Source organism: Suncus etruscus, chromosome 11 (genome assembly GCF_024139225.1).
Source record: "Suncus etruscus isolate mSunEtr1 chromosome 11, mSunEtr1.pri.cur, whole genome shotgun sequence".
Lineage (NCBI taxonomy): Eukaryota > Metazoa > Chordata > Mammalia > Eulipotyphla > Soricidae > Suncus > Suncus etruscus.
This window is the reverse complement of record NC_064858.1, coordinates 34,884,863-34,905,009: the sequence shown is the minus strand read 5'-3', so window position 1 is coordinate 34,905,009 and position 20,147 is coordinate 34,884,863. Positions and strand designations below refer to the sequence as shown.

At 40.6% G+C, this 20,147-nt stretch overlaps 1 protein-coding gene and 1 non-coding gene across 2 annotated transcripts; one reads left to right on the top strand and one right to left on the bottom strand.

Annotated features, from left to right (window-relative positions):
• The first annotated feature begins 8,295 nt into the window (after positions 1-8,295).
• Positions 8,296-8,425, top strand: LOC126023105 (small nucleolar RNA SNORA22). Its single transcript, XR_007500317.1, has one exon. It is a non-coding gene; the product is annotated as a small nucleolar RNA SNORA22 (small nucleolar RNA).
• A 9,940-nt stretch (positions 8,426-18,365) lies between these two features.
• On the bottom strand, positions 18,366-19,941 carry LOC126022430 (protein farnesyltransferase/geranylgeranyltransferase type-1 subunit alpha-like). Its single transcript, XM_049783322.1, has one exon. It carries the CDS (start codon positions 19,939-19,941, stop codon positions 18,805-18,807), a length of 1,137 nt encoding a protein of 378 aa, XP_049639279.1. The 3' UTR covers positions 18,366-18,804.
• Positions 19,942-20,147: the final 206 nt, after the last annotated feature.

Genomic DNA, 20,147 nt, shown 5'->3' with positions numbered 1-20,147 from the left:
AAATATGTGAAGGACCTATACAAAGAAAACTATAAAACTCTGCTCCAAGAAATAAGAGAGGACACACGGAAATGGAAACACATACCCTGCTCATGGATTGGCAGGATTAACATCATCAAAATGTCAATACTCCCCAAGGCATTATACAGATTTAATGCCATCCCTCTAAAGATACCCATGACATTCTTCAAAGAAGTGGATCAGACACTTTTGAAATTCATTTGGAACAATAAACACCCTCGAATAGCTAAAGCAATCATTGGGAAAAAGAATATGGGAGGAATTACTTTTCCCAACTTTAAACTGTACTACAAAGCAACAGTTATCAAAACAGCATGGTATTGGAATAAGGATAAGTCCTCAGATCAGTGGAATAGGCTTGAATACTCAGAAAATGTTCCCCAGAGATACAACCATCTAATTTTTGATAAAGGAGCAGGAAATCCTAAATGGAGCAGGGAAAGCCTCTTCAACAAGTGGTGTTGGCACAATTGGATAGCCACTTGCAAAAAATTAAACTTAGACCCCCAGCTAACATCATGTACAAAGGTAAAATCCAAATGGATTAAAGACCTCGATATCAGCCCCAAAACCATAAGATATATAGAACAGCACATAGGCAAAACACTACAGGACATTACAGGCATCTTCAAGGAGGAAACTGCACTCTCCAAGCAAGTGAAAGCAGAGATTAACTGATGGGAATATATTAAGCTGAGAAGCTTCTGCACCTCAAAGGAAATAGTGCCCAGGATACAAGAGCCACCCACTGAGTGGGAGAAACTATTCACCCAATACCCATCAGATAAGGGGCTAATCTCCAAAATATACAAGGCACTGACAGAACTTTACAAGAAAAAAACATCTAACCCCATCAAAAAATGGGAAGAAGAAATGAACAGACACTTTGACAAAGAAGAAATACGCATGTCCAAAAGACACATGAAAAAATGTTCCACATCACTAATCATCAGGGAGATGCAAATCAAAACAACGATGAGATACCACCTCACACCCCAGAGAATGGCACACATCACAAAGAATGAGAATAAACAGTGTTGGCGGGGATGTGGAGAGAAAGGAACTCTTATCCACTGCTGGTGGGAATGCTGTCTAGTTCAACCTTTATGGAAAGCGATATGGAGATTCCTCCAAAAACTGGAAATCGAGCTCCCATACGATCCAGCTATACCACTCCTAGGAATATACCCTAGGAACACAAAAATACAATACAAAAACCCCTTCCTTACACCTATATTCATTGCAGCTCTATTTACCATAGCAAGACTCTGGAAACAACCAAGATGCCCTTCAACAGACGAATGGCTAAAGAAACTGTGGTACATATACACAATGGAATATTATGCAGCTGTCAGGAGAGATGAAGTCATGAAATTTTCCTATACATGGATGTACATGGAATCTATTATGCTGAGTGAAATAAGTCAGAGAGAGAGAGAGAAAAACGCAGAATGGTCTCACTCATCTATGGGTTTTAAGAAAAATGAAAGACACCCTTGTAATAATAATTTTCAGACACAAAAGAGAAAAGAGCTGGAAGTTCCAGCTCACCTCAGGAAGCTCACCACAAAGAGTGATGAGTTTAGTTAGAGAAATAACTACATTTTGAACTGTCCTAATATTGAGAATGTATGAGGGAAATGTAGAGCCTGTTTAGGGTACAGGCAGGGGTTGGGTGGGGAGGAGGGAGATTTGGGACTTGGGTGATGGGAATGTTGCACTGGTGATGGGTGGTGTTCCTTTTATGACTGAAACCCAAACACAATCATGTATGTAATCAAGGTGTTTAAATAAAAAAAAATTATGCATTAAAAAAAATAAAACATAGGTTTAAGCCTATATTTGCTGTATCAGACAGAACGTTCCTGTGTTGCAAAAAAAAAAAAAAAAAAAAAAGAAGTTTTGTGTAAGAGATGTTTCCTTATTTTATGTGAATAAGAATCTAAACATTTTTCTTTTAAAAATAAATACATTCCTTTAAAAAAAATGATCCTTTCTACTTATTCCTACCACCTCCTTTCCCCTTTCTTTCTGGAAACCAACATAGTTTTCTTTTCTTTTCTTCTTTTTTTTTTTTTTTTTTTTTTTGGTTTTTGGATCACACCCAGCAGTGCTCAGGGGTTACTCCTGGCTCTATGCTCAGAAATCACTCCTGGCAGGCTCAGGGGACCATATGGGATGCTGGGATTTGAACCACCATCCTTCTGCATGGAAGTCTCAAATGCCTTACCTCCATGCTATCTCTCTGGCCACCAATATAGTTTTCTTACCTATGTCTTTTTTAAGAGTTTTTAAAAGTTACTTTGTTGTTAGTAAATTTGCTTGCTTTAATTTATTTACATTCAATATATGAGTGAAACTCCTCAGTAATTATCTTTTACTTTCTGACTTATTTCACTTATAATCACCTTAGTTCCATTTATCTTGTTGTAAATAGTATGGTTTTATCTTTTTACTAGCTGCATAGAATTTCATTGAGTATGTTTACACACATATTACTTCTACTGTGACTTCATTATCTAGTCTTCTGTCAGTAGGCATTTAGTTTGATACCAAATTCTAGTGATTGCAAATAAAGCTAATGTTTAAGCTTAGGGTTACAAATACCTTTCAAATGAATATTTTTATATGTTCTGCAAATGAACAAGTAGGTGATCTTTTCCCTTGAGCAGAAACCCCAGAATCATGTGTTTTATCCAGCAGTATGCATCCTTTCTTGACTTAGTCCTAGAAGTTGGGCCTGTTGTCCATTCTTAAAAGTGTTGCTGGCAGGCATTTCTCTTTTTTGCCTTCAATGTATCCTGTTTTTAAGGTTTCGCTCAACAACTGTGCCTTGTCTCATGGCAAGGAAAACCTGCTGAGAACTTGTGGAGATGCAAGCAGAGGGGCTTCTTTTCTCCTTGTGGTTGCCTGAGAGCTCAGTGGCTTGCATCTAGCTCCCTCCTTCCTGATTTGTGGTTGGGAGGAAAGGATGTGTTCTAGGGTGGTATTTTATAACTGCCACTTCTTAGTCTCCACCTGGAGTGTTTTTGTTATTCAACACACTTTATGAAAAGTTTTTTCTTGGGGCTGGAGAGATAGCACAGCGGTAGGGCATTTGCCTTGCCTTGGTTTGACTTGGTTTGAATCCCAGCATGCCAGGAGCGATTTATGAGCAGAGCTCCAGGAATAATCCCTGAGCATCACCGGGTGTGGCCCAACAACAACAAAAGAAAGTTGTTTTCTTTTCATGGCAAAAGGAGTATAAAGTATAAAGATGAAACCCAATCACACAAGCTTCTATCCATGTCCTGTCCCAACATGTGATTGTCAGGAACCAGTCCATCCCAACCTCATTGTTCTTGGTGGTAGTGCTCTTAGGAGACAGGGAATAACTGTTGGTTGTACAATAATCACATCATCTAATTGTTTGCTGTCTCCTACTGCTGCTCTCTAGGCACAAATTTCACTTTATTTCTCCACTTGTCTGGTGGATTTTATGTATGATACTTAAGTTTATGCAGCCACCATTAACTATGAGAACCTTGAAATTCTTGAAAATAATGTAAATATATGTATTTCTTTTTAATTTTTTACTTTTGGTGGGTTATATATGGCAGCACTTAGGACTTATTTCTGACTCTGGACACAGGTCATTCCTGTGGAGAACTATATTTATTGCCAGGTATTAAACCGGGCTTTGTCACATGCAAGGCAAGTGTCTTACCCCCTGTACAATCTCTCCAGACCCAATTGTATATAATTCTACTATCTATATAATAATATCCATGAAATATATAATATATTTTGTGCATTTTAAAGATGTATATAATTTTACAAATATAGTACAATTTTGATCAAGTACTTTCTCCCTTCTGACTGGTACAATTTTATGTTACACTGTAAAGTCTCCCTAAATCTCTGATGTGTGCATTCCTGGTCCTTCATCACAGACAGAAAATCTGATCTTTTCGTTGTCTCTTCATCCTATAAGATCTTAATAACCTGAGGAATAGGCTGGCTGCCACTTGGCATTCGCACTTGCTTTGCTCTAGAGTTGCTTTAAGTGTTTTATGTATTAGCTAATTAAACCCCAACAGCTCCCTGAAATCAGTACTATTGTCTTTATTGTACAGGAAAGAAAATGGAGACACTGCTTGTAACCACCTGGCCCAAAGCCACTTTATTAAAGAATGGCTCTACCCTGAAATATAGCTCTATGTCTCTGTTCTTTTTTTTTATTTTTTATTTTTTGGGTCACACCCGGCAGTGCTCAGAGGTTATTCCTGGCTCCAGGCTCAGAAATTGCTCCTGGCAGGCACAGGGAACCATATGGGGTGCCGGGATTCGAACCAATGAACTCCTGCATGAAAGGCAAACGCCTTACCTCCATGCTATCTCTCCGGCCCCAATATGTCTCTGTTCTCTGTTCTCTGTTCTCTCTCCCCAATATGTTCCTCTGTTACCGTGGAAGTAGAAGGGGGCTATACGAGGTAATCTAGTGAATACAGTGATCCTTTTAAATCTTGCCTGTATGCAGGATAGCCAGTCAGACAGATAATGAAAGTGGCTAAAGTGCACTTAAAAGGGGAACACAGGCCACTTAACATCCTCTTTGACTCTCCAGATTCATGCTGAGACAGAAGGACCCCTTACCTGTGCCCAAGCAGATATCAAGGAAAAACAGCAATTCTCATCCATATCTACATGGGCAGAGAATCATGGAAAAACAAAGAGCAACAAGCATTGGCCTGGAGAGGGAGACCACAGCTCATTAGTGACAGATCAACAGGTCACCAAAAGCACAGAGACATCAGAGGACATAACCAGACAGAGAGCAACGTAGACTAAGGGAACCAGAGAGAAACCAGTGTGAGACTTGGATATAGGACATCAGGGTTTCAAAAATACCTTTTTAAAATCATTATATATGTAACTGTCACTTCATAAACACTGAGAGTTTTATGTTGGGGACTGACTTGTTTGAGGCCATATTGCTGTTCTTTCTGCCATAGCCCAGCTTTTCACCTAAAAGCCATTTTGCAGTCTTGCTGTGAATTTTTTTGAGCTAAAGAGAAAGGCATGCAGCTGCAAGATATAATTAGCTCTAGCCCGGAGGAGAGCAAAAGCTGCCTGGTACCGTTATCAGAAACTAGGCCTCACTCCTTAAGACCACATTCCGGAGTGAACTAGGCTATTATCAATAAGTGTATGCTACATTGTCTGTTCAAGATCACTGAGGCAGGCACATCTCGCACCACCTCCTGATAGTTAAGCAATTAGGAATGCAGCTGGAAGGTCACTAGAAATTTCCATGGAAACAGCACGTTCATCATAACTTGAAGGTCATCCAGCCCCCCTAGACCCACTGCCCACTTCCTTATTTAGAGAATGCCTAAATTTCTTTGTTCCTTGAAACCTGAAATATATCCTTGCCTTGTATGGGCCTTCGCGCCAAAAGTATGACTGACATCACCTTTGTACTGCCCCCTTCTCCTTCACTATATAAGAAGGAACTGTAGCCAATAAAGGTACCCTTGAACAGTGAGACGCTGCCTTGGGTCTTTATTATTAACCTCTTTCAGATTTTTTACAGGTGTGGTTGCTCTTCTACTCAGCAAAATAGGAGTGCGGTTGTCTGAGAAGCCTTTCCAGCTAATTCCTGCTGGCCGGGTCCCCCCTGGGGGGGCTTCAGGACCCCGCATTTTGGCGCCCAACGCTGGGCTCGAAGACCACCGCCACACTCCGAACGACTACGGGTCGGCGAGTCCGGAGCTGTTTCGTAAATCGCAGGATATACCCCATCCGGGTAGGCGTTGAAACGAGTTAGCCTTAATCAAATATTTAAACTGCAGTTTTTTCAGTCGTTCTGATCACCGCCCCTGATTGGCTCTTGGGGCTTCGCCCGTTGGCTTCACTTCCATGGGTGTTTTCATTGAGTACTGAACTTAAATTCATTATTGATATTCAGTCTGAGTTGAAAGCCAGACATGTAGAGGTTACCAAAAAAGAATATTTGTAATTTTCTTATGTTTATTCATAATGTATGTCATTGGTTTATTATTACCTGTCCAGAAATTGTTGCGTCCACTTGGGACAAAGTAGGACATGAAATGAGTGATTATTTTGTAAATAATGATGATTCACAGAAGGAAAAAATTATGTTCCAATATTGGAGCCTGTTAAGAGATATCATTGTAACTAAAAATGCCGGAACCGCCAAAGACATCATCCATGCCGTTGAATCTCATGTACAACAAGTCTCCCGTGAGTGTTCCAGGACTCCCTCTCGTTCTAATTCTGTCTCTCATCTCCCTTCTCCCTCTGAGAATACTTCCCCTTGTCCTCCCTCCACCACTGACCTTTGTCTCCAAAGTAACTAATGCTCTTAAAGATCTCTCTAATGCTTCTCATTTATATCCCTCCCTTACTTCTGTCCATGCTTCTGCTCTATGCACCCAGACCCCTACAGAAGAGGCCGCTGCACCCTCTGTGCAAAATCCTAAACAGCCCTTCACTTCCCTAGCTTCAGCTCCGTCCCTGTTTCACCACCCTCCCCTCCTTAGCCAGCAATTGCAACAATACAAAGCCTTTAATTGGAAAAGCCTCAAAGAGCCATTTCAAGCCGTAACCTCCTATGGCCCCCAAGCCCCTTACACGCTCTCCTGCTTAGAATCTAAAAGCTGAACTCTTTGTCTCTTGGGAAGTTAACTTTTTTTTCCGCTGCAAAGCCCTTGCAGACAGGCAGGAATTCTGATCTCTAAGCTCGTATAGCTGGCCTCGCCTCTTTTCATACCTTAAAGGTACAGCACACACTTTCCAGGTCCCAGCTTGCCAACATGGCTCTTGCTGCCCTCTATGCCTGGAAGTCGCTCCCTAGAACCAGCATTCCAGCAGCTCCCCCACACGCGGCAACAAACTGTTGCTGCTTTCTTCCCCCCCCCCCCCCCTTTTTTCTGACTTGAGTTCCCAACTCACCACAATTACATCCATGGTCTCTCACCTCTCTAACAAACTTGATAATGCTCTTAGCTCAAAAGCCAGTGCTACTACCTTTCCTGTCTTTCTCCCTAATGGAGAAAGTCTTCCCCCGCCTGCTCAGCAGCCTCCACCGCGGAGAACGCTCAGTCCCTAACCATGGCAGATTCCCTCCTCTCACCGCTCCCCCTCTTAAAGCTATAGAAATGAAACTACTTGGCCAAATTAAAAATCTTAAACAAATCTTAAGCCTTCAAAAACAGGCTGCTTCTCTTAATTCACAGGTTTCTGCCCTTCAGGCGTTTCCCCCCCCCTCCTAAATCTATAGTTGTCTGTCCTCTGCCCACTGAATTCCACGGCCAGGCCCCCCCTCTTGAGAACTCAAAGAGACAAACTAATGAAAGTGAGGCTAAGTGCCATAAAACAGAAACTGCTGCAGTGCCTACAAAAAATTCTAAGGGCACAGTAAGCAGGATAATTACAAAGTATCATCTGCTAAGCCATAAAACCTTGCGATATCTACACTTTGCTGTTAAAACTTCTGAGCCTAATGTACCCTTTACTTTGCTCAAACCAATCCTCAGCCTCCTTCAGCCTCTTTCCTGCCAGCCTTGGAGAACAGCCAGCTCAAGCCCTGACACTCCCACTTTAAGCCTTCCAATTCACCTTGAAATACCCAATCTTTGTTATTCAAAAAAAAAAAAAAAATCTGAAAAGTAGCATCTCTTGCATATTCTCAAATCAATTAATAAAACCATGATTCTCATGGTGCTTTTGCAACCCAGACTCCCCTCTTCGGTTGCCATTCCCTCTAATTCCAATAAATTAGTAATTAATCTTAAAAGATTGCTTTTTTTTTTCTTCTCTATATCATTACACCCTGCTAACTGTAAATAATTTGCCTCTAGCCTTCCTGCTGTTAACTGTGCTAGCCCCTCCCCGAGCTATCAGTGAAAGACTCTGCTTCACCTTGTCAGCCCTACACTTCGTCAAATATGTGTTATTAGGTTTAGTGCATTAAGTGGTGTAAAGTAATTATTAAAACATTAAAAAGCAACAGAAAGATAAGAGCAATAAACTTTTTTTTTTTCATGCCTCTCAGAAAATTTTAAAGCAAGGTCATAATTCTGTCACTTTACAGATAACAAAATATTGGTAAAAGAAAAACTTCTTTGTGTTTTAAAATCCAAACGAACACAAAAGTGTTAAATTTAAATCTTATATTTCTATTAAAAGTTTTATTTTAATTTTTAAAGTATTTACAAAATTATGTGAAAAATAATGTGGTTAGCCTTTTTAAACAATATAGTTAATTTAATGCACAGTGAACACCTAGGTGTGCTTTATAGTACCCTTAGTTTTAACTTTGTGCTACAGCAATGGTTGTTCTTTATTTCTGCATTGAAAGAACTATTATTTTAAGTGCATTCAAAATATCAGCACATTATACAAATCTGTATATTTGTGTCGCAGTAAAAAAAATAATATAAATGAAAAATATATTATATATAATTTTATAAGTAATATATAAAAGTAACTAAACTTTATAAGCAAATTAACTAGTATTAAATATAATTTTAGTCTTAAGTTCTAAGTGTGTAAATGTATCAGATGTCTTTAACTATATTTTATAATAATCTAAGCATTTAGTTAATTTAGTATATAATATTTTTTACAAATTATTCACTTAAAGTCTTCATAGTAAAAACAGTTGTTTGTTTTTTAAAAAATCAGTTTTTATACCTTTAATAATCATAGTTCATGCTATTGTGTTTAATCATAAAAATTTTAACACTTTATTGCAGCTGTCTTACTGTTCTACTGCAAAACCAATTTAAAGAAAACCTATTCATTTACAGCAAATCATTTCATACTTCCAAGTAGAGACTCCTTCTACAGTGCTCATTAACCATTTTACTTAATGTTTTAAACTTCAAATTAAAATTGTTTTAAAAATGTTTTGTGTTAAATCTAAACCTTAAAATTTATTTTCAGCAAAGTTCCACTCCATCTACATTAAGTACTTCTCAAAACTAAAAAAGTTTTTCTACAAAATTTTTTTTTCTCTTCTTCTCACAAACATGTTAGCTAAATATTTAAAAGCGCTTGTCAATTTTTTATAAATAAGTCTTAAATCAATCCTTTTGTCTGTTTATGTGTCTGTTGTGATGAATGAAAGTGGCCACAAGTGTAAAATGTTGTGTTTAGTGTTGTTTTGTTTTGTCTGTTTATTTGTTATCTCTACATTTTATAATAATACAATTTTTAAAGCCTTATCCATTTTTTAAATTTCAATTAATTTTTTCAACCTGGTTCAGTCTGGTCAGTTCACAAACTGGCATCTTACAATTAAAAATCATGTGTTAAAAATTATGTATTAAGCTAGCTTTGTCCTTCTAAGAACATGGCGGAAAGTGTGAGGGATGGCAAACCCCAGATTTCTCAATGGCCATCGGGGATAACTTTTCCCTGGAGAATTTCTGGACTTTGCAGTCACCTGGCTTTCCTGCTATGTGTAAGTTCAAGCCTATAGAATATGTATTTATGGCTAAAAAATAGCATCCAGCTTTAACATAATAACTAGAAGTTTAAGAAAAATCCTTTATATTCAGTTTAAAAAATTTTTTTTTAATTAGCAATTGTTAATTATAAATTTTCTTTTATGCCAAAGTCTAACAGAGGTCAAATAGCATTCCCGTGGTATTCAAAAATAACTAGTGTAATGTAAATTGCTAATGTTTTCTGCAAATTCTTAATTTTTATATGAAGTAACCATTTTGCCTCCTGCCAAGCTGTTTTCTTATAAACCTCCTGCTAGACGCCATTCCTGCAAACCTGTTTCTAACTGACTCCACCTTTGACAATGCTGAATTAGACACTCTGCCTAGCTGCCTTCGATGCCCACCGATGCCACCAACAACCTCCATCCTCTCTACCTCCATCCCTTGGCCGGTCTTGCAAGTCGACCTTTGTGCCCTAACCATGGGTGCAAGCCTATACTGGGGCACCTCCAATTTCCGCCTGCCTCAACCTCGTGCTGTTGACCCCGATGACTATTACTCCCCTGCTAGCGGTGGCTGCAACTCTGTTATTCGCCGTGATGTACTACGCCACCCCTTCACCACCTTCTACGTCTGCCCTGGTCACCACCGGCCCCGTTCCAGCGACTATAAGTGTGGCGCTCATAACCAACACTTTTGCGCCTCCTGGGGCTGTGAAACCACCGGAACTGCTTATTGGAAACCCTCTTCCTCCTGGGACTTCATCACCGTTTCACGCCCCCCAACTCCTCCTTTTCTGAACTGTGATGCATCCTCTGCTACCCGTGGTTGGTGTAACCCCCTCATCATCGAATTTACTGCTGCTGGACGTCAGCATCACTGGACTCAACCCGTACAATGGGGACTCAGACTTTACGTTAGGCGTACCGACCCTGGACTTCTTTTTTCCCTCCGTTTACTTAAACAGTTGCCGAATTCTCACCCCCTCGCCGTTGGTCCTAACACTTTTTTTTCATCCTCATTCAGGTCCATCACACATGCCTTCTCCTCCTTATCCTCTTCCATCTGCCTCTCCTTCTCTCAGACAGCTCACTATGCCTTCAGGTCCTTCTCCGTCCTCTCAGGTTATTCTCAATTTCATAAATGCTTCTGCTCTTGCCCTTACAGATCCTGCCTATGAAAGATGTTGGCTTTGTTTTTCTCCTCAACCTCCTTTCTATGAAGGTGTTGCAGTGTTTGGCAACCTTTCCTCTACCTCCAACCCCTCTGACCTCCGTTGGAACACACAACCTCAACATGGCATTACAGTTGGTCAAGTCGTAGGCTCTGGCCTCTGCATTAAGCCTAACGACTCCCTGCTTCCTAGCCAATTACTTGACGTGTGCAACGAAACTATTGACATCTACAATTCTTCCTCCTCACAACCCTATCTGTTAGCTCCCAATGGTACTTATTTTGCCTGTGCTTCTGGTCTTACTCCTTTTATCATTCGTTCTTCTTTCCTCCTTTCACATGATTACTGTATTCTCGTTATTCTCATTCCAAAAATCACCATTCACTCAGAACATATCTTTCCCTCTCCTGCCGCCTCACCCTATTCCTATTCTTCTCAATCCCTTTCTCGACAATGCCGTGAGCCCTTCACCTCCATTACACTTGCAGTGCTCCTTGCTGTTGGCGCTACTGGCGCTGGCACTGGTATCTACTCTCTTGTATCCTCTCAATCCAATTTCCGCACTCTTACTCAAGCAGTGGAACAAGACATTAATGAAATCAAAACTAGTCTGCAATTTCTCACAGATACTATTAGTTCCCTTGCTGATGTTGTTCTCCAAAATCGTCGTGCTCTATATTTTGCCCTTATGTAAGAGGGGGGAGTCTGTGTAGCCCTTAAGGAACAATGTTGTATTTTCAAAGATAAACCTGGATTAGTTAGGAATAGCGTTCAACACATTGGTGACGGTATAAAAGATTTTGAAAAACATTTCGATGAAGAACAAGGCTGGTACCAGGATTGGTTTTTCTCTTCTCCTTGGTTCCACACAATCTTGTCCACCGTTGTGGGCCCTCTTATTAGCCTCATGCTGCTCTTTTCTCTTGGCCCATGGATTTTCCGCAAAATCACTGCCTTTATTAAGAACCAGGTAGATGAACAGACAAAAACCTCTATTCAGGTTAACTACCAGCATCTAACCCCGCGTGGCTCCTGTGAAAACTTGGCTTTAGTCACCAAGCCGCCTTTCCAGCCACTAAGTTTCCAGGAGATAGAGCGCATAGCTAACAAGCGGAGCTCGCTCCGGCACTTGTGCTCTCGGCTGTGGAGACACCTACGACGGGATTAGCAAGGTCCCAGTTAGGGCACGGCCCGAAAAGGCTACAGCGCATAATTCGGATCCCTGTGCACACCCACGGCGTTTGTAGCCACCTTTTAAATGCGGCTTTGGCCGTGTCCGACCTGGTCAAGCCTTGTAGCCTAAGACATGGTTCTACCACCCGCTCACGACTTTCCTTCTTTTATTAGAAGAGAAAGGGGGAGATGTTGGGGACTGACTTGTTTGAGGCCATATTGCTGTTCTTTCTGCCATAGCCCAGCTTTTCACCTAAAAGCCATTTTGCAGTCTTGCTGTGAATTTTTTTGAGCTAAAGAGAAAGGCATGCAGCTGCAAGATATAATTAGCTCTAGCCCGGAGGAGAGCAAAAGCTGCCTGGTACCGTTATCAGAAACTAGGCCTCACTCCTTAAGACCACATTCCGGAGTGAACTAGGCTATTATCAATAAGTGTATGCTACATTGTCTGTTCAAGATCACTGAGGCAGGCACATCTCGCACCACCTCCTGATAGTTAAGCAATTAGGAATGCAGCTGGAAGGTCACTAGAAATTTCCATGGAAACAGCACGTTCATCATAACTTGAAGGTCATCCAGCCCCCCTAGACCCACTGCCCACTTCCTTATTTAGAGAATGCCTAAATTTCTTTGTTCCTTGAAACCTGAAATATATCCTTGCCTTGTATGGGCCTTCGCGCCAAAAGTATGACTGACATCACCTTTGTACTGCCCCCTTCTCCTTCACTATATAAGAAGGAACTGTAGCCAATAAAGGTACCCTTGAACAGTGAGACGCTGCCTTGGGTCTTTATTATTAACCTCTTTCAGATTTTTTACAGGTGTGGTTGCTCTTCTACTCAGCAAAATAGGAGTGCGGTTGTCTGAGAAGCCTTTCCAGCTAATTCCTGCTGGCCGGGTCCCCCCTGGGGGGGCTTCAGGACCCCGCAGTTTTACACTCTAATTTTACATACAATAATTCAAGGGACTACTACAGAGTTAGTTCTGCGATAACACACTTAGCTGTCCTAGTTCTTTTGGAGGTTCCTCAGGAAATATGGGGTGAGTGAATGGATACACACAATCCACTATAGGCTAAAACAGCAAAAAGCTCATCTGAGCTCAGGGCCATTATTCGGCGTTTTAGAATTATAAGACATCTGATTGCACAGCCTCGCTTTGAAATGTTAGGCTCTGAAGTCTGCTTGTTTGGGAAATGGCTGTTAAACAGCTCCATCTCCCCACCCCCAACCAGCTATTATGGCAGGTCTCTATTTAAAAGGAACTCATTGCAAAGTGCTATTTATCTGGTGCTTTGCCTGCAAATAGGCGTTAACTCACCACTAGACAGAAATGAGCATCCTCCTTCTCTCGCTCTACTGCACTCCTTCCTAAAACAATAGCAGAGCTTCTGGAGAGGCGTCTGGGGGCCCCGAAGGGGTTAAGAGCTTCAGGCACAACCAGAAGGCACCCTCTGAAACAGATGATTTCCATTCTTTCTCCTTTCTCCCAGGAGGCAAACATTAACTTGGCTGGCTCCAGGAATTTATTTGTGCTTAAGAAAAATTAACTACAATCAAAGAAACTTCTTCAGGTGTGCGACAAGTCAAGAAAATTCTGAAGACAGTAACCCACTTCAAATTATTTCTCTCTGCCTGTGACTATGTGGTCGGGGAATTCATCCTGTAGTCCAAGAATCTGGGGCCTAGGGCCTTGCTGGCTTCTAGAACTGGGGTGCTCAGTCACTTGGAGGCTTTCAAGAGGATTTCTCTCTCTGCTGCCTGTGCAGAATTGGGAGGGGCACTGGGGCAAGAAAGAATAATGTGACCTTCCAGGGTTGTGAAAACAATTGTATCCTCTATGAATTCCTAGGTTGAGTGATGATGCAAATTAGGGCCTTAGCATATTCTTCAGGGTGAAATATCTGAGACCTTGAATTACCTTGAGACTATTTCATCTTTATTTCTTCCTGCCTGGTAAAAGCTCCGCCCTGCCCCTTTCTTAATGAATAAATTCCTGGATTCAATTTTGTTTTTATTTTCTACCCTGGACCTCTGTTGCACACTCCCCCCCCCCAACCAAATCTGAGCAGAGAGGACTCAAAAATCATGCCAAGGGGTTTATTTAACATTCATGTCATCTGTACTTATTGAGCATCTTTTAGATTTTAGAGAAATTTATCCAAGTCCTGCTACTCTCTGGTAGGTCCTGGAATGGAGGAATGGAAGGAAAGCCTGGGTTTTCATTGCTAGCCCAACTCTGACCTGGATGAATTAATCTCTCAGTCACTCCATCTGCAGATTTAGGAAGCTAATGTGTGCACTGTGAGTTTAAAGGGAAATATATTATGTATGATTGTTCTCACAGTGATCCACTTAAGAGAGCACACTTAAAGCTGATCTTCTGCCATCACTTTTTCTCACTCCTCCCTAGGTAGAAAGGAAACAAAGATAATTAGGATAGAGACCTTATTCTGGAGCTGCTCTTGTCCAGTGGGAGAATAAGTTTGTAAAGAGATAAACTAATAAAATATCTGCAAAGAAAGCTGGATAACATGTGCAGGGAGCCCAGAGGAGGAAACAACTGATTTTCTCATAAAATTCAAGCTGAGGGACTCTAAAGATAGTAGAATTTAGTTACTTTATTTTCCAGGTAAGAAAAATGCAGATTATTTGACTTGTTCAAGGTCATGGCCCCTAAACAGCAGAGCAGAAGAATCAAAATTCCTAGTCTCCTGCTTCTGTTATAAATGAGAGGGGACAATCATTTTGATGAGGGGGAAAAAAAAAGATTGCTCATTCAATAGGAAAGTGCAGAGCTAGGATTTGAGTGAGTATTTGGGTATTGAGGTTCAAAGAAGGTCCTAGAGCAGAGGGAACTCTTAGAATCCTCTCATTTATATGGAGCTAGTACCTGCTCCAGAGTGAGAACTTCAGTAAATTCAGGCTTTGATGCTGCCCAGCCCTGAAGAGGAAGTAGATTCATTGCTCAAGGAGCTATACTGAGTGTCTTTACCAGATAGTTCCTGCAAGGGTATAGGGCCTGGATTTTGTGTCTTTGACATTAGAGTCTGCTAGGAAGAAGCTAGAGAACATCAGGGGTAACATGGAGCCTGTAATCTGAAACAAAACAGTTGGAATTACAACTACATCCAAGTTAAGGCTTTGAAGTATCTGATTTTTAGGATTATATATATATTAGGCACTATGATTTACAATACTATTTCTAACAGGGTCTTATGAATACAACATTTCAGCACCACACCCCTTACCAGAATGTCTGCTTCTTCTTTTAATCATTGTCTCTCCACCCCTCATGATACCCACCTTTCACCAGCCCTGCCCCCTATGTTCTCGCAACAATGGTGACCTTGGTTTGTGGACTAGTTCTCCGGGTCTGCTGCCTTTGAGCATTTCATGTTTCTTATCATGTTTCTTTGTATCCCACATATGAGAGAGATCATTCTGTATCTGTCCTTCTCCTAACTAATTTCATTCATCATGACACTTTCTAGTCATCCAAATAACAGCTGATTGTGCTAGTTTTAATAAATGTCTAATTTTTTTTTCATTATAAGGAATTGTCTTTAGATTCCTGACCTGGAACCCAAAACCATTCTTCCCAGGCATTAGTATTATAGTATAAGGAATCGTCTCTGGCTATCTTTACACTGGTGCCAGCAGCTTCAGAATTAGCCTGAAAAGGGACCATTTTATCTGAATCTTCTTCACTGGCCTATCAATATTTCCATTGTATCAAGTGCCACAAACTGCAGGATAAAAGATTCAAACAAAAGTTTGAGACTCAAACTCAGGTTGGGGGGATGCTGCAAAAGAAAAACAAAAAAAGATCACCATAAACTCCCCACTATGCCCGAACTTCTGTCCTTGCTTCAGAATCAAGGGTATTACTACAAGGAAAGTCTTGCCTGGGATAAATGCTCAGGTCAAAATTAGGGCACAGAGATTGTGCAGACTATCATCCTCACCTCCAAATCTACCAGCAATATGTCACCATACCCTTTTGCATAGGCACTCTAAATAAAGGGAAATATTATGCACAGAAACAAACTCTTACCTATTAGGGATAAGAACCCATACTTTTTATAATGCAGAGTTGCCTCCCACTCTGACCTTGTGTCATGTGGACCCAACTTAGACTCCATACATTTGGACAGCAACCGTCTAATCCAGAATCCCAGATCCCAGAGGTGGAACGGACACAGGTTCCAGCAACAGCACCAGGAACCAAACTCCTCCCAGAGAAACTTGGAATGCCATACCGACACCAACTTGTACCAGTTTTAACATGATATCCTGACATGAGGAAATGGCAACAACTTGAGCTGAGAGGGCTGTCCTATCTCACCACCTAACGGTATAATACAATTGGGAGACATGTCATCCTTTGCCCTAAGCAAAAACCAAAATTGCTATTTACTTTGACAAGCATGGACTGGACAGAACCTATCAAGGGACCAATGAGTAAGTTCCTAGACTAGGCCTCAGCCTAGGACTCATACAAAAACCAAGATTTCTAATCCTAAAGGTCTGATTTTTGACAACTGTGACTGAGCAGAACTTCTGAAACCATGCTGAAAGAATATAGCCTAGGCTCTGCCCAGGATCTGAACAAAAACCAAGACCACTAATTACAAAAGACTGATTACAACAAGAGTGATGGAACAGAACTCCTAGAACTGTAAAGAAAACCTCTCTCCTTGCCTTCACCATATGACCTATGCAAATAACAAGATCTCCAGCTACAGAGGTGAGATGTAATCACCAATAAATGAGCGGAAAGTTTTCTGGCACTATAAAAAGACCTTGGAGTGTGTAAATAAGTGAGTATGGAGACTGTAGTTGTCCCATGGCAGTATGTTTCAAGGGTGGAGAAATCCTGTATCTCTTAGGCCAAGGGAATTCCAGTTCTAATTTCCCCAATATTTAGTGTGCCTATGCAAAAAGGAAAAAAAAAAAGAAGAAACAACCTTTTTTTTTAAGGAGTTGCTGGTCTTTTTTTTGTTTGCTCGTTTGCTTGTTTGTTTCTTCATAGCTGATGGTTTTGGTTTTTGGTTTATTCTTTTTTTATATTTTTTGTACTATTGTTGTTACTCCCTTATTGTTTTTTTCTTTTTTTTCTGAAAAAAAATTTTAATGGCAACATCAAAAAACATATCATACAGTAAAAATAAAGACAGTAAAGCCCAATGATAAGTTTCCAAATAATTTACAGTAGAAATTTTTAACTATAGGAAAATAATGTCCTTGTATCTGAATAGCAACTTAATTCACTCAATTGTAAAACCAGAATTGCCCAGCTTAGTGGATTTACATTTAGCTTGCACTCACATTTACTTTTTTTGCCATTTGAAACATATTAATTTTTTTGCATTTTTTTCTTTATTTATTGATTACAAATATGATTGTGATTAGGTTTCAGTCATGTAAAGAACACCCACTTTCACGAGTGAAACATTCCCACCACCAATGTCCCAAATCCCTCCTCCACACCTTACCCCCACCTGTACTCTAGACAGGCTTTCCAGATCCCTTATTCATTCACATGATTATGGTAGTTCTCAGTGCAGTGATTTCTATAACAGCACTCACTACTCTTTGTGGTGAGCTTCATGAAGTGAGCTGGAACTTCCAGCCCTCCTCTCATTGTCTCTGAGGATTGTTGCAAAGATGACTTTTATTTTTCTTAAAACCCATCGATGAGTGAGACTATTCTGCATCTCTCTCTCCCTCTGACTTATTTCACTCAGCATCATGGACTCCATGTACATCCATGTATAGAAAATTTCATGACTTCATCTCTCCTGATGGCTGCATAATATTCCATTGTGTGTGTGTGTATATATATATATATACCACAGTTTCTTTAGCCATTTGTCTCTTGAAGGGCATCTTGGTTGTTTCCAGAGTCTGGCTATTGTGAATAGTGCTGCAATAAATATAGGTGTGAGGAAGGGGTTTTTGTATTGTATTCTTGTGTTCCTAGGGTATATCCCTAGGAGTGGAATAGCTGGGTCGAATGGGAGCTCAATTTCCAGTTTTTGGAGGAATCTCCATATCGCTTTCTATAGAGGTTGGACTAGATGGCATTACCACCAGCAGTGCATAAGAGTTCCTTTCTCTCTACATCCCCGCCAGCACTGATTGTTCTCATTCTTTGTGATGTGTGCCAATCTCTGTCATGTGAGATGGTATCTAATCACTGTTTTGATTTGCATCTCCCTGATGATAAGTGATGAGGAGCATTTTTATGTGCCTTTTGGCCATTTGTATTCATTTTTTATTAATGTGTCTGTTCATTTCTTCTCCCCATTTTTTGATGGGATTAGATGTTTTTTCTTGTAAAGTTCTGTCAGTGCCCTGTATATTTTGGAGATTAGCTCCTTATCTGATGGGTGTTGGGTGAATAGTTTCTCCCACTCAGTGGGTGGCTCTTGTATCCTGGGCACTATTTTTTTTTTTTTTTTTTTTTTTTTTAGGACACATCTTTAATTTTATTACAAAACCATTCTTTTGGCATTAGTTGGTTACAGTGATAGCAAAATATTATAAGTGTGGCATAGCAGCTCTAATATCACAAATGCATTCCCTGCTTGCTTAACCCAAAATCAAGTCACCCACATCCATACAAGTTACCTTCAATCATGATTGCTGCAAGTCCTGAGGGAGAAGGTGACACTAAAGGATTAGAATAAATGTTGATAAGACTACAAAATTATCTTTCTTTATGGGACTTTTTGATTTTCTCCCTCCCATACCCTCACTCCCCAGAAGTATTCTGCTTTAAAAGAATCAAGTTACATAGAACTAGTCTGAAGAGCAGCAGCACCTAAGGAACATCACACTTAGTTCTTGTTAAAAAGCAATGACTTCTGTAATGCATGTTTTATCCCAGAAGGGAATGACCATCCTAGTTTTAAACTCTTGCATTAGAGTCTTTAAAAAAAAAAAGCATTCCATCAAATTCTTCTGGATGGTGTTATTGCTGCGTATTTGTTGAAGGCTTGCTTTCTGTGCTGTGTTTGCTTTGAAGGGATCTTCCAATATATTTCCAATATTCCTTTCTTATAGTGTCCTTTTCTTTCGCTAGAATTTCACATAACTCTAGTGCTTTATTAAGAATGTCCTCCTTGTTGTCACACTGGTTTTCTAGCATGTCTTCATAGATATCCACAAGAAAGGCAATTAAATAGGGGGAACTGTGACTTGGTTGTAAATCAAGTAATTGATTTAATAAATTGGGATATTTGGAAAGACCAAGATCCTGCAAAATGCCTTTCAAATAGTTCCATGCACTTTCATTATGTGGTACTAGTTTGATCATTTCCAGAGTGTACTGCACTTCTCTTTCCAAAATAGCATGATCACTGTAGCCAGTAGTGTTAGAGATTACGAAGTATCTTTGGTTCCAGACTGAATTATTTCTCACATCCTCTTTGAGAAGTTGGTCTACGTATTGCAGCTCATTATTCCAAAGCTTAAATTCCTGAATAACCCACTGTCGATGTTGCCAGGCATGATAATTCTTTGCATCCTGATTTAGAATATCAGCAATAAATTCAAGCTCCTGAGATGGATCTTTTAGCCATTCCACTAATACACGTCTATGATGCCAAACTTGGTAGTTTTTGGGTTGTTCCTCAATTATTGCAGTAATGTAATTCATTTCCTCATGTAGATCCTTTTGAAGTGATTTTAAAAGAACTCTTCGAAAATGCCACACTGTGTAATTGGCTGCATTTAACTCAATAGCATCTCTGGTTAGTTTAAAAGCTCGTTCACTTCTTTCATCACGCTGCAGAACAGCTCGGAAATAATCATAAACATCTTTAAATTTTTCACTATAAATGATCTGGACCACTGGATTGGGGCCATCATTCTGCGGCACAGGATCTATATCAGCCCATTCTGCTCTGTCTCTGTACAGGACGTAGGTGGGCGAGTCCAGGCTCACAAACCCGTCGTCCATAGGCGAGGGCAAGGCGTCCCCGGCCTCGGCCAGCTCCTCTTCGCCCTGCGGCGGGGCCGGCGGGGCTGGCGGCGGCGGCGGCGGCGGCTCCGGCTGACTCGGCTCGCCGCCCTGCGCGGCCTCCCCGGCCCCCTCGGTGGCCGCCATCACGCCGTGGCACTATTTTTTTTGAGGTGCAGAAGCTTCTCAGCTTCATGTATTCCCATCTGTTGATCTCTTCTTCCACTTGTTTGGAGAGTGCAGTTTCCTCCTTGAAGATGCCTTTAGTCTCAATGTCATGGAGTGTTTTAACTATGTGTTGTTCTATATACCTTATGGTATCAGGTCTGATATCAAGGTCTTTAATTCATTTG

Coding starts and splice junctions, on each gene's coding strand:
- LOC126022430 (XM_049783322.1), bottom strand. CDS start 19,941: ATGGCGGCCACCGAGGGGGCCGGGGAGGCCGCGCAGGGCGGCGAGCCG.